Source organism: Oratosquilla oratoria, chromosome 11, assembly GCF_046742065.1.
Source record: "Oratosquilla oratoria isolate Oo_2021 chromosome 11, ASM4674206v1, whole genome shotgun sequence".
Taxonomy (NCBI): Eukaryota; Metazoa; Arthropoda; class Malacostraca; order Stomatopoda; family Squillidae; genus Oratosquilla; species Oratosquilla oratoria.
In genome coordinates this window covers 28,618,315-28,632,611 of record NC_134787.1, presented here as the reverse complement: position 1 = coordinate 28,632,611, position 14,297 = coordinate 28,618,315, and the positions used below count along the sequence as shown (strand labels likewise).

The 14,297-nt window shown below is 35.4% G+C and overlaps 1 protein-coding gene across 1 annotated transcript in view; it reads left to right on the top strand.

Annotated features, from left to right (window-relative positions):
- Dap160 (dynamin associated protein 160) overlaps positions 1–14,297 on the top strand; it is a 465,025-nt gene that overhangs the window by 254,790 nt on the left and 195,938 nt on the right. The window contains exons 26-27 of the mRNA XM_076192536.1: positions 7,803–7,841; positions 12,925–13,065. Coding sequence (XP_076048651.1) covers positions 7,803–7,841; positions 12,925–13,065 — 180 coding nt within the window. The remainder of the gene's footprint in view (positions 1–7,802; positions 7,842–12,924; positions 13,066–14,297) is intronic.

The window sequence follows — 14,297 nt, the reverse complement described above, 5'->3', positions numbered from 1 at the left end:
CTATACACATCTCCACCATCACCTCTCCACTACGATTTTTTTCCTAGCACTCCACACTTCCCAACCACTCTGTCTATTGGTTCCTCTCTTACTCTAGCATTGAGATCTCCCAATATCACTACATTGACATTTCTCCCTAAACCCTCTATGCACTCATTTAAATCTATCCAAAAAGCCTCCCTTTCCTATGCACTCTTCTCACTACCAGTCCCATATGCACTTACAAAGACCCTCATCTCCCCTCCCAGTTTCATCTTCATCCACATTAACCTTGAGAAAACCTCCTTCCAATTCACCTCACACTTTTCTATCTCTTCTCTTATTAATTTAGCCACCCCCTTCTCTCCTGTGTCATCTCTTCACTCCTGACACCCTCCCCACTACACTCCCAAACTCAAACTTACCCCTTCCTTTCAACTTAGTTTCACTCAATGCCAACAAATCCATCTTCTCACAAACATACTGCCTGTCTCTTCCATTTTACTCTCATCTCTACCACACCCATGCACATTAGAATACCCAAACCTTAGGGTTCTGGTTGGAAAACTCCCAGACTATAATGCCTTTGCTTTTTCTAGGAATGTACCTAGTCCTATCCTCTGTCCCATTTTAGTTGCATTTTATGACTTGGAACACTTGGTGGCAGTGTTCTTTCTCCCCTACCACATAGTTCAGCAAAAATGGAAGTGTATATCCAGAGAAGTTACAGAACAGTATTAAGAGTAGGGGGACAGCATAATGGAGGGACAGTTGCAGTGTAATGAATTATCATCATTTCTCTATGAATAGATATTTCCTCTATCACAGACAAAATTATGTGTGACTCTGGTCCATAGGGGTGCCCCATATAGAACAGATTTTAACCTCATAATAACATGGAGCCAGTACCCTAGATGGGGTGTGTGTGTATATATATATAATATATATATATACATATACTGTACACACACACACACACGTAGACCGATTCACAGCAAAGATTGGAGCTCCGAAGAAGAAGGGAAATGTTCATAGATCTCAACAAAGAAGAAGTACCTTTTTGTATTTATAGGGAAGGAGAAATCTCATGGTGTAGTGGGAAGGTGATGAAAAAGGAGAAGGGGAGGGATTACTGAGGGAAATGGAAGGAAATGAGGAAGGAGGCACATGCACTCCACCTGACGGAAAAAAAATTCAACAAAAGGTCCTCAGCTGACGTAGGAGAAGTGAATAATTTCAGTAAAATCATTAAGTTTAGAAATATAAATAAGAACAACAAAATGGAAAGTGAAGATAATAATTTCAATGGATTTAATGAAGGGGGGATGGCAACCCCCCCCCGATTAGCAAGGCTAGAGGAAAGACTAGAAAAAATGGCTCAACACTGGGAAAGTAGGCTTGGTCAGCTCACACAGATTGCACAGCAAGTTGATAAATTGGAACAATTAAAGAAGGAAAACCAAAACCTAACTAAAGAAGTAGAAGAATTGAAAAAACAGTTAAAGGAAGTAAAAGATGAGAATGAGGAATTAAAGAGGAATAATAGAGAGAATAAAGAGTCCATAGCAAAAGAAGCACAGGGTTGGAAGAAAGTCCAAGAGAACAATAAAATTGTATTTAAAGACATAGTGACACAGCAGATGAAAGAACAAACTGAAAATACAGTTATTAAAGTAATGAGGGAGAAGGAGAATATAGTAAGAGACTTAGCAGATAAAAAGAAATGTATAATTATATTAGGGATGGAAGAGAAGTATAACTTAAACAGGACTACGAGAATTAAGGAGGAAAAAGAAAAAGTAAACAATATATTAGAATTAGTTCAGGAAGATGAACCTGAAATAGGGAAACAAATTGAAGAAATGTATAGCCATGGGAAATATAGTACAGATAAGACCAGACCAATTAAGATTAAATTCAGGTCACAAACGACAGCAGGGAATATCTTAGCAAAACCAGGGAAACTAACAGACAGTGAACAATATAAAAAAGTATGGATGAAAAGAGAAATGAATAAAGAGGAAAGAGAGGAGGAAAAAATTAAAAAACAAGAAGCTAAGGAAAAAAAAACAAGTAAAGAACAGAGTCAGAAAAAGAGGAATTCTATTGGAGAGTAGTGAATATGAAAGTGAGGAAATGGATCATAACAGAGAAAAACAAAAGGGAAACAGAAAATACAATGGAAGTAGCAGAAAATTAAGAGTGTCTTACACAAATATAGATGGATTAATAACAGGCTTGAACGAACTGAATGATTATCTGAAGGAAAAAGAACCGGACATAATGGGAATTGTAGAGACAAAATTAAAAGGTCCACTACCACCCAACAGTGTAGGACATGGTGCATATAATTATTGGATTAGAAACAGAGAGACAAAACAAGGGGGTGGAGTTATGTTCCTGACTAAGAAGGATATAAACGTGAGGAATGTCACATATGGAAAGAATAGAGTAGAGATGATTATGATGGAAGTGGAAGACAGAGATAGGAAGAGCAGAAAGTTTGTAATAAATTATGTGCCTCCAAAAATGGCCTCGTGGGAAGAGAGAGAACATAAAAGTATGTTAGAAGACACAAGGATAACATTAGATAAGATAATGGAAGATGGAGGAAGAATAGTTATGATGGGCGACTTTAATTGCAAAGAAGACTGCTGGGAAGAAATGACAGTAAAGGGTGGAGACAACTCATGGGGAAATGTTCTACTTGAGATGATTATTGACCATACAATGACGCAATGGATTCAAGAGAACACATGGTATAGAAATGAAGAAGAATCATCGAGACTAGACCTAATAATCACATTATAACCTGAAATAGTGGAAAAATTGAATATAAGACACCAATATGTAAAAGTGACCACATATTGGTTGAACTGGAACTAAATGAGGAAAAATACATGAAAAGAAATGAACAATATAGAAAAGGAAGATTGATGTATAAAAAAAAACAAATTTTGATAAAATAAGAGAATTCTTTCAAAAAGAAGACTGGGAAAGAATGTACAAAGAGGAATCAACAGTGGAAGAGAAATGGAATATTTTGACAAAAATTTATAAAGGAGTGGAAAAGTATGTCCCAAGACAAAAGTAAGAAAAAGAATATGTAAAGTGCTGGTACAACAAAAGATGTAGGGAGTTAAAAGACAAGAGGTAAAGCTTGGACAAAATGGAAAAAAAAAAAAAATCTGAAAAATGGATAATATATACTAGTTATAGAAATGAATATGTACAAGTGTGCAGAGAAGGAAAGAGAAAATATGAAAAAGATGTCATAGAGAAATGTAAAGATCAACCAAAACTATTTTACAGATTTGTAAACAAACTGAAAAACAAACAAGAACTGGAGAAACTATGACAAGGAGGAGTTGAATACATAGAGGAAATAGAAATGGCAGAAATTATGAACAAGCATTTTAAATCGGTGTTTACAAGGGAAAACATACAACCTAGAGATATCGAATGGGAGGAAAAAGTCCCCCCAATGAAAGAAATTGAAGTAACAATGAAATAATGAAACACTTGAGTAATCTTGATGTCAGAAAATCGCATGGACCAGATGAAATAGCAAACTGGATTTTGAAAGAATGCAGGAATGAGCTGGCGGACAAAATACATAGCCTAATAAACAGTTCCTTGAAAGAAGGAAAAGTTCCAAAAGATTGGAGAAGAGCAAATATAGTACGTAGATATAAAGGAGGAAATAAAGAAGACCCTACTAACTATAGACCAGTCTCTCTAACAAGTACAATAGCAAACATTTATGAAAGAATTATCAAAAGTAGATGGGTAAGGTATTTAGAAAAAACAATGTGCTAAATCCAAGACAATTTGGATTCAGACAAGGATGATCATGCATCACAAACTTAATGTGTTTCTATTCAAGGCTAATAGATATAATACAAGAAAGAGATGGATGGGCTGATTGTGCATTTCTAGACCTAAAAAAAGCTTTTGACAAAGTACCACATAAGAAGTTGCTTAAGAAATTAGAAACTGAAGGAGAAATACAGGGCAAACTGCTTAAATGGATGGAAGACTTTTTGCAAGAAAGAAAAATGAGAGTAATGATAAGAGACAAACACTCTAATTGGGAGGAAGAAATAAGTGGTGTTCAACAAGGAACAGTTCTGGCCCCAATAATGTTTGCTATATATATTAACCTCTTCACTCCGGGGCACATCGCACGTCTGGCAGCATTAGCTGCCCGACGTGCGATGTTGCGTCATAATCGCATTATAAAAAATAAAGTCTGTGCTCAATCATTTGTTCTCTTTCACCTGTGAATTTTGATCACCATAGAAAATATGATGAAGCCAGTTTAGAGAGAATGGAGGTTACGTAGGTACGACTACAATAAATATAATCAAGACGCCGACGTCGGCATCATTGCGTAGCCACTTGCTCCTCATGACGCCTACGTAGGCGTCACCGTATGGAAGTGGTTAATGATATGGATGAAGGAATTGAGTTATATGAGCTTCTTTGCGGATGATGCAAAACTGTTGAAAAAAGTGAACACTGAAGAAGATTGTGAGTCACTACAGAGGGATCTCAATAAAGTATGGGAATGGAGTAGGAATTGGGAGATGGAGTTCAATACTAAGAAGTGTAGTATAATGGAATTTGGAAGAAGCAAAAAAAGAATAGTAGAATCATATAAATTGGGAGAAGAAGGAATAAAAATAGTTGAAAATGAGAAGGACCTGGGAGTCATTATTATGAATAATATGTCACCTGAGAAACATATAAACAAGATTTTTGGAGAACCTTATAATTTAATAAGAACAATCAAAGTGGCATTTACATACCTGGATGAAGAAATGGTGAAGAAAATACTAATCACTTTGATAAGACCAAGATTGGAATATGCAGCAACGATGTGGTCACCAAGTACAAAAAAATGTATAACAAAACTTGAAAGAATACAAAGAGCAATTACAAAACTGGCCCCAACACTCTCAAAACTATCATATGAAGAGAGACTAGCAAAACTTGAGCTACAGACATTAGAGCAAAGAAGAGAGAGAGGAGATTTGATAATTATTTATATAATCATGAAAGGCATAGAAACTATTGATAGGATCTAATAAAATGGGATGATAGAAATACAGGAGGACGTGGAAAGAAAATCAAGAAAGACAGTTATAGAAGAGATTTGAAAAAGAACAGCTTTCCCCACAGAGTAATAGACATTTGGAACAAGTTAGACGAGAAAGTGGTGTGTGCAAAACCAATACATGAATTTAAAAACAGTTTAGATAAAATGAGATATGAAGATGGGACACCACGAGCATAGCTCCCCTTCCCGTAAAATACAACTAGGTAAATAGCAGAACACCCACACTTGCCAAGAAACATCAAAACTACACCTAAATACCTATATCACACACAAATACTCTCTTCTCTTCCTCTACAACCACCAGACACAAGCCTTCAAAAGCATATCCATAATCACATCTTTCGCTGAAAGACAATATATTGCTGCATGCCAAACCCTCTGATATCCATCCCTCTGAATCCTCTCTCCCCTGAAAGGACAGAATCCACCCAGCCAGACTGCGGCACACCCACCATCCAGTCCTTCTAAGCTACCAGAAGAGGCTGGATAACTGCATTGCAGATAGCTGTTCAGGATGCAACACTTCATCCCATACTATATAACAGATTATGGAAGACTGCATCGTACACAGTCATGCATGCCAACAACACAATATACACTTAGCCAGGCAGCCTAGGGAACAACAACAACAATAATAATAACAACAACAATAAACATAGAAAATGTGATTTCAAAGAGAGAAAATATGTAGGTATCCTCATTAATGATGATCTAAAGCCAAGAGAGCAATGTATAGTAGTTAGAAGTAAAGTCAGCGGAGCTCTCAGCTTTTTCAGCAGATATGTCAGCAATATATTTTTTTTTATCTTACATTCGTAAGGAGTTGTCTAGATTATACATTGTCATTTTCTTTTTATATTGTAGGATGAACATTGAGGCATTGGAGAGAATCTAGAGAAGAATTATAAAAATAATTTGCAATATCATTCTTCCTAATGAGAGAGATTTAACTTGTAGTGTCATTCATTATCAATGTAAAACTTCACTAGGCATAGGTGAATGCACTCACAAGAAAGGCATAAAGTTTGGGAGGGATATAATGGATATATTTAAATGATTTGGAGGCAGTTTTAATAGAGTATGCTAAGATAACATGAGGCAGTGGCTTTAAGTTAGTTCAGTTTTGTTTTTGGAGAATTTTTTTTAAAATAAGCTTCCAATAGTATAGTGAATGCAAATATGCTAGACATTTACATTGATATTTGGAATAGGCTTCCAATAGTATGGTGAATACAAACATGCTAAACATTTACAGAGATAGGTTAGGTGAAGGATGGATATGAGTCATAGTAGGAGATGGTCCTCATATATGGGCTTGTGCTGCTGTAGGTATGCCAATGGCTGTTTTGCAGCTTCATGCTGTCTGATCAAGATACTGTTTAGTCTATGGCCACCCAGTAGCAGCAGCCAGAGCAAGGTCTTTGGGTGAGAATATTTTGGTATTTTATCCATTGATATTGTATCCAATAGTATACTGTCCTGGATTTTATGGGGAAATACTTTCTGCATGGGAGTATTGTATACCCTAGCTATTGCAAAGTATTTTGTAGGGATCTTGTCCAGTAGTATTGTAAGTACAAGGACTAGGGACACTTAAGAATCGGATGAATAGGCTTATGACATTTGAGGGATGGATGGATGTGACAAGAAATAGTTCTATGGGTATAGAACTTCTATAGTCAAATTCTTGTGGGCAGCATTGGCTGCCAGTGTACGATGATTCGACGATGTAATGCAATACTTGCATCATAAAATATAAAGTTAAAGCTGTATTACTTGTTCTTTTTCACTCTGAATAACCATAGAAAATATGATCAAATCAGTTAACAGAATATAAGGGTCACTCAGGTACAACGACAAAATATAATCAAAATGCTGATTCCGGCATCTTGTATACCCATCACGCATCATGACACCTAATTAGGCATCATCATATGGAAGGGATTAAGAAACTCCAATGAGTGTGCCAAGCTTTGCAGCTTCCTACTTATGTTATCATGTATGCTATTGGAAATTTGAGTATCTATAGGAAATAAAATTTGTGTTGTGGAGTGTATGTGGGTGTATGTTTCCCAATGTATGCATGAATATTTAACTGAATCCCATGATAACTCTAGCCATTATTTTAATGTGTTTTGTTTTATGCTGTGAAGAGGGCATTGCCTGTTTAGGCAAAGTACCTTTTACTGTGTAGTTATCAATGCAGAATCAGTGACAAATTGAAAACTTAAGTTAATTTGAATTCATAGTTTTGTTATTTCACTAGTATTTATAGCTTCATTATTTCATTAATATTTCTGTTACTACTTAGAGATTGTGCAAAGTGGAGAGAGAACATTCATAAATTCATTGATGAATTATTTGAAAATACTGTTGAGTTTTCAGCTTTATAGGAAGAATTTTTTCTTTCTCAGGATTAGCTATCATTAAGATATATTAAAATATGCCACCATGTTTTCTCTCCCTATCACTTTGGAATATAATATGTATTGTGTAAGTAAAATATAAGCTTTAATTTTATTTTATTTTATACTTTATATACCCGGTATATATATATATATACATAAATATATATATATATATATATATATATATATATTTATATATATGTATACACAAATATGTTGCCATTATTGGCTGCTAATTGTGATCCTGTCTTTAACTAATTGGTGTCCTTTATATGATTTGTGGTTTGCTGCAGGAAGTGGCTGACCTTGCCAAATCTCCCAAGTCTCCTAAGGTAGACATGGAATCTTCCTATAATTATGCATCTGTTTGTTCTTTCTATTAATAGATGTGGTGTGTTTCTATGTATTGCCCTGAAACTTGCATGTATAAGTTCATTTCCCGTAGAATAATTTGTTGAGATACATGTAGACAAATAAGTGCATATATACATTTATTTTTGCATGTAGAGTTGTTTATCACTATGTGAACATACAAATGTACAAAGAAGGGATGCATCCCCAGGGGTTACAGGAAGAAGGTTAGTACCAACTATACACCATACATGGGCATCTAGAACTATTTGAGAGAGAAGTAATATAACAAAGAAAGCTTACAAACAAGTTAGAAATGATGTAGAAGGGGTGTAGATAAATGCATAGATGAACTGAAACTGTTTGACAGGTTTATCAGTGGTAAATTGAGACATGAAGAAATCACCGAACTAATAGTAAGTGGTGAGTTTTCTTGAGGATGCTTCAGCTTAGGCAGAAATAATGAAAATTTCCAATGCATCGTTACAAAGGAGAACAGGCTTATTGAGGAAGGTGGGGTGAGCAAAAATTAAGGCTTAAAAAATTTAGTAGAACAGGACTTGAAACAACTGAAATTGCAAAGTTAATAATGAAGAAATATTTAAAATATTGGGAGAAATATACTAAAAACATATATGGTGTAATTTTATAAAATAATTAATTTAAATTAGCATCAGAAGCACATGGGTCCAAAGGTTAAGTAGTATTAATGAAAAAATTCAGTTTATTCAGAATACATTAAGGCAGTGATCAGAAACTTTAAGGGTTATTACCTAAAATTCTGTGTAAGAAAATATTAAAACCCTTCTCCCCCAGATTTAGAGTAGACAAAATAGTCACCAAAGGAGATAGATTGCATTGACAGAAGATATCTCCTGATTAAAGATGGGAGGGCCTTATGAGGTCACTGGAGTAATTAAAGAAAGACCACATGTCTAAAGGATGTGAAGAAATATGGTTTTCCATATAGATGCATGAATGTGGGGAATAGATTAAAGGGTGATATAGCCCAATCTCAATATGAGTTCAAATTTAAGTATGATAATTGGAAATCAAGGATATAGATTAAGTTGGAACTCTACATGAATTTGAGTCTAGGTGTGTTAGAAAATTAGAGAATAGGAGATGGGTTCCAACAAGCATTGCTCCTTTCCTGTATACTACAATTAGGTAGATGCAGTTAATGGAGAGAGAGAATAAGTAAAAGAACAAAGCTTACAAACAAGCCAGAAATGACTATTCAAGAAACTGCTAAGGAGGAAAGGTATTTTAAAAGGGATCTTGTTGATAAATGCAGAGATGAACCAAAACTGTTTTACAGGTTTATCAGTGGTAAATTGAGACACAGGGAAGAAATCATCAAGCTAATAGTGGGTGGTGAGTTTTTTGAGAAGGTTCTAACTCAGGCAGAAATAATGAAAGTTTCCAATCTGTCATCAAAATGGAAAACAGGATTTTATAGGAAGGTGAGGTGAGCAAAAATTAAGGCCTAGAAAATATAAATATAGAAATGAGGGAAGTGCTCAATCTTTTGGTATTGTTGCATGTAAGAAAATCTTCAGGATCTGATGAGGTCTCAAACTGGATACTTAAAGAATGTAAGGAACAACTGAGGACAAGCTTCACAGTCTCATTTCATGTTCATTAAAAGAAGGAAAAGTGTCACAGGATTTCAAAAGGGTTAATGTGGTACCATATTGCAAAGATGGAAAAAGGCATGACTAAACTATAGGCCAGTATCACTGACCAGCACGATAGTGAAATTATGTGAAAAGACTATGAAAGATGAGTGGGTCAAATATCTTGAAGAAATTAACATTTTGATAGATATCCAGTTTGGCTTTAATCTGGAAAGTCATGTGTGTCAAACCAAAATTTTAAGCTTTTGCTCTAGAGTGAGTGATGTGCTGCAAGAGATGAAGGGGTGGATGGACTGTGTGTACCTTGATCAAGAGAAGGCTTTTGATTACGTCCCTCACTAAGTGTCAGCTCCTCAGGGCTACACCTCATGGAGATGAGGAAATTGATGCTGTTTTGATGCATGCACCCATCATTGGTTCCACACACCTATAAAAAAAAAAACATAAACTACATGAAAGCAGTGATATGAATACACCACTGGATATGGAGAGATATGAAAATGGGTCACTATGAGCATAGCTCTCATCCCATAAAACACAACTAGGTAAATACCAAAGAAATAGAAAAAGATTTAGAAAACCTTGACATAACTCAGTACCCTTTTACAAAGAGAGCAACAAAAAGGAAAAAAAATGACATAAGTCCCTTTTACAAATAAAGCAACAAAAATGAAAAAGAAAAAATGCAAGCTAATCTAAATACCAGAGATTCATAATGAAAATAAAAAGGATTAAGAAGAGATGAGTTCATCATAACAAGAAAAAGACAGTTTTAACAGCTGAATAAAGATATCACAAAACAGACTGGAAAATAAAGGAAACAGGAAACTAAGGAAAGTATATAGAAATCCAAGATACAAAAACAAATGTGGAGTAGAGTAAAGACTAAACATCTCAACAAGCCCACCCTCCCACCCAAGAAGCTGTTGGTGTAACTCAGAATGAAAATGTATCACCAAAAGAACAGTGCACCATCATTAACAAACATGTCTCCAAAACAGCCATCAAACCTACAATTCCAGAAGACATCAAAATAAATAGAAAGATGTGGATGATAAAATTAGGTACTGAAGCAACCCCACCCTGCAAAGGGAAGAGAGTGCAAGGATACAGGAAATAAAAAGAGAGAGAGAGAGAGAGAGAGGCAGAAGGCCCTGATATTGAACTGTCACCTGAAACATTTGGGTCCAGTAGCAATAAAAGCCCTGACTGACATTTTGAACCACCCTTATGCATATAATGGCATCCCAAAAATCTGGAAAAGAGGAAAAAGGTTAGGAGTATACACCAGCAGCTGCATAACTGGAGCCAAAGCTATCACCTTTGCATGCATTTGGACTATTGCTGCTGTCACTGCTGTGAATTAGAGAGAAGGGCTGTATTTGAACCTACACCTAGGAAGATACAAGACACCACATATTACAACTAGGTAAATACATGCTTTTGATTATGCCACCAGTGCATCTGAAATCAGGAAAAGAACACATGTAATTCCCATCCAAAAAAAAGAAACAAACTACCAGGAAACCCAACATTTATCTTATTCCTCTCTGCTACAACAAAACTGATGGAAAGACTGATCTTGGATAGAATCAGAAAATAAATAACCACCTGCCTAAATCAGCGTGGATTCAGAGCAAATGCCACCAACACACTGCTCACAAACATCACTCAGTAGATACTGAAGAGCTTCAACAAGAAATGCCCCCAGATAGAATTATGTTGGTGGCAACAGACATGAATTAAGCTTTTGACACCATCTCCAGACATGAATTAAGCTTTTGACACCATCTCCAGACATGACCTAGCATCAGCCCCCTCTGGAAAAATCACATTCAAGAGACAAGAACTACACTAGCAGTCATGAATTTATTAATTGTGTTAGTGAAAGTATTGCTCCTTGTGGGATTCTAGTATATGGTATTTTGATTCCTGATAGATGTTCTGTGGTATAGCATTCTTTTGGCTTGTAAGTTCATCAGCCATTTCTTGTCATTGTTGTGTATGTCAGTTTCTATTATCTTTTTTAACAGCCTGTTTGAGGAATGTGTCAAAAGCCTTGTTTATACCTATTGCCACCATTACAATTCTATATGGTAGCCATTTCTTATTGAAACTCTCCAACAGTTTTTGAGTGGGGTTTGTGAGCAATGTATTTGTGGAATGCCCCTCTTTGAATCCATGCTGATATGGGGAAGTGGATATTTATATTTTGATTCTATCCAAGATCAGTCTCTCTATGAGTGCAGTGTGGAGCAGAGACAACTTGATATACAGTATAAAGAAAGCAGAAAGGAAGAGACTGAATGTTTTTAAGATGAGGTATTTAAGAAATATCATAGGTGTTATAAAAATGGATAAAGTAGAATGTGGAAGCAAAGTAAAGAACAAAGCTGGACAGAAAACCCAGGAGCTGGTAACAGTCTTCAGGTGCTCCCATGAATATCTTTGGAAAGAAATATTGGATTATTTTATGTATTGTGTTTCTGTTAATAAAAGAGTCATAATGTTGCAGTAGTAAGAGGAGAGTAATTGCCAGTTATCTCCATGTGAAAAAGTGAAGGAAATACAAAGTTGATTGAGAGATATTAGGCACTGTCTGGAGACTGACAGACCCTTAGGGCTATACCTACAGATGGAGGTAAGGTTGTAGGTTTTTTTGAAGACTGGCAGCAGGAAGATGATTCTCTTTGACATTCATTTTGTTAAATTATAATTTGCTGCTATCCACCAGAGATTGCAAAAGATAGAAGTGAATGGAGGGAGATTGTGAATGGGTTGAAGAGATGACACAACCCAACAGAATGTTCTCATCTGCTTAGAAATTTAGTGGAGGAGGAGGTACCAATGGTTGGTTGTTAGCTGTGCTTGTGTGAAAAGGTGAAAGAAATGCAGATTGAAGTAAACATATAGAGATTTAGTTACTGGTCTGGAGACTAAGTGCCAGCCCCACAAGGCTGCTGCTTATCCAGATTGAGGTGAGTGATGGGTTTTGGAGGTGGGTGGCAGGGAGCAGACAAAAGATTCCGATATTCATCTTGAAGTACCACCACTTACAGATATCTTTCATTGGTACTTGTATATATACATATAGGTGTATATGAGGTGTTTGAAATTCTCACATATAAATAAGACACTGTACACAACCCTCACAGGCCATTTCAACACTTTTGCTTGTTTAATTGCATGTTGGGTCTTGGTTATTACTTAATGTTTATTATTATGGAACATTTTGAGATGTATTTTTGCATTGAATGTATGTAAACTGTATACTTAATTTGTTTTTAGGAAATTTATTTTGTTTCAAGACTTATTTTTGTATTGAGCATATTTTAAATGCATATTTAGTTTGTTTTTAGAACATTTATTTTCAGTAAAAATATTACTCCACATATGAATTTAATTGTTTATTTTGTCATTTCAGGGCAAAGGTAAGAAGCCTGAAATTGCGATGGCCATTGCCCCATATGATGCCACAAGTGAAAATCAGTTAAGTCTACAAAGAGGACAGCTAGTTATGATTAAAAAGAAAACTGCATCTGGATGGTGGGAAGGAGAATTACAGGTATGTAGATTTTATTTGCAAATATATATATACACACACAAATACAACTAGGTAAATACACACACACACACACACAACGATGTGGTCACCAAGTACAAAAAAATGGATAACAAAACTTGAAATAATACATAGAGCAATTACAAAATTGGCACCAACACTCTCAAAACTATCATATGAAGAAAGACTAGCAAAACTTGAGCTACAGACACTAGAGCAAAAAAGAGAGAGGAGATTTGATAGCTATTTACAGAATCATGAAAGGCATTGAAATTATTGATAGAGAGGATCAAATAAAATGGGATGATAGAAATACAAGAGGACACTGAAAGAAAATCAAGAAAGACAGCTATAGAAGAGATCTGAAAAAGAACAGCTTTCCTCACAGAGTAATGGACAGTTGGAACAAGTTAGATGAGAAAGTAGTGTGTGGAAAAACAATACATGAATTTAAAAATAGTTTAGATAAAATGAGATATGAAGACGGGACACCACGAGCATAGCTCCCCTTCCCGTAAAATATAACTAGGTAAATACACAGCCATAGACCAGTCTCTCTAACAAGTACAATAACAAAAATTTGTGAAAGAATTGTCAAAAGTAGATGGGTCTAATATTTAGAAAAAAACAACATGCTAAATCCAAGGCAATATTGATTCAGACAAGGACGATCATGCATCACCAATTTAATATGTTTCTATTCAAGGCTAATAGATATAATACAAGAAAGAGATGGATGGGCTGATTGTGCATTTCTAGACCTAAAATAGCTTTTGACAAAGTACCACATAAGAAGTTGCTTAAGAAATTAGAAACTGAAGGAGGAATACAGGGCAAACTGCTTAAATGGATGGAAGACTTTTTGCAAGAAAGAAAAATGAGAGTAGTGATAAGAGACAAACACTCTAATTGGGATGAAGTAATAAGTGGTGTTCCACAAGGAACAGTTCTGGCCCCAATAATGTTTGCTATATATATTAATGATATTAAGTACCTTTGTGGCATCTGCAAAGAAGTTCATGTAACATTCTACACCTTCATCCCTGTCATTCGTATATATAGCAAACATTATTGGAGCCAATGCTGATCCCTGCAGGACACCACTAATCATTTCTTCCCAAGTAGAATTTTTATCTCTGAACACCATTCTCATTTTTCTTCCATGCAAGAAATCCTCTATTTCAATAGTTTTCCTTGTATACCTCCTGTTGTTTTGATTTTTCTTAATTTTTTTG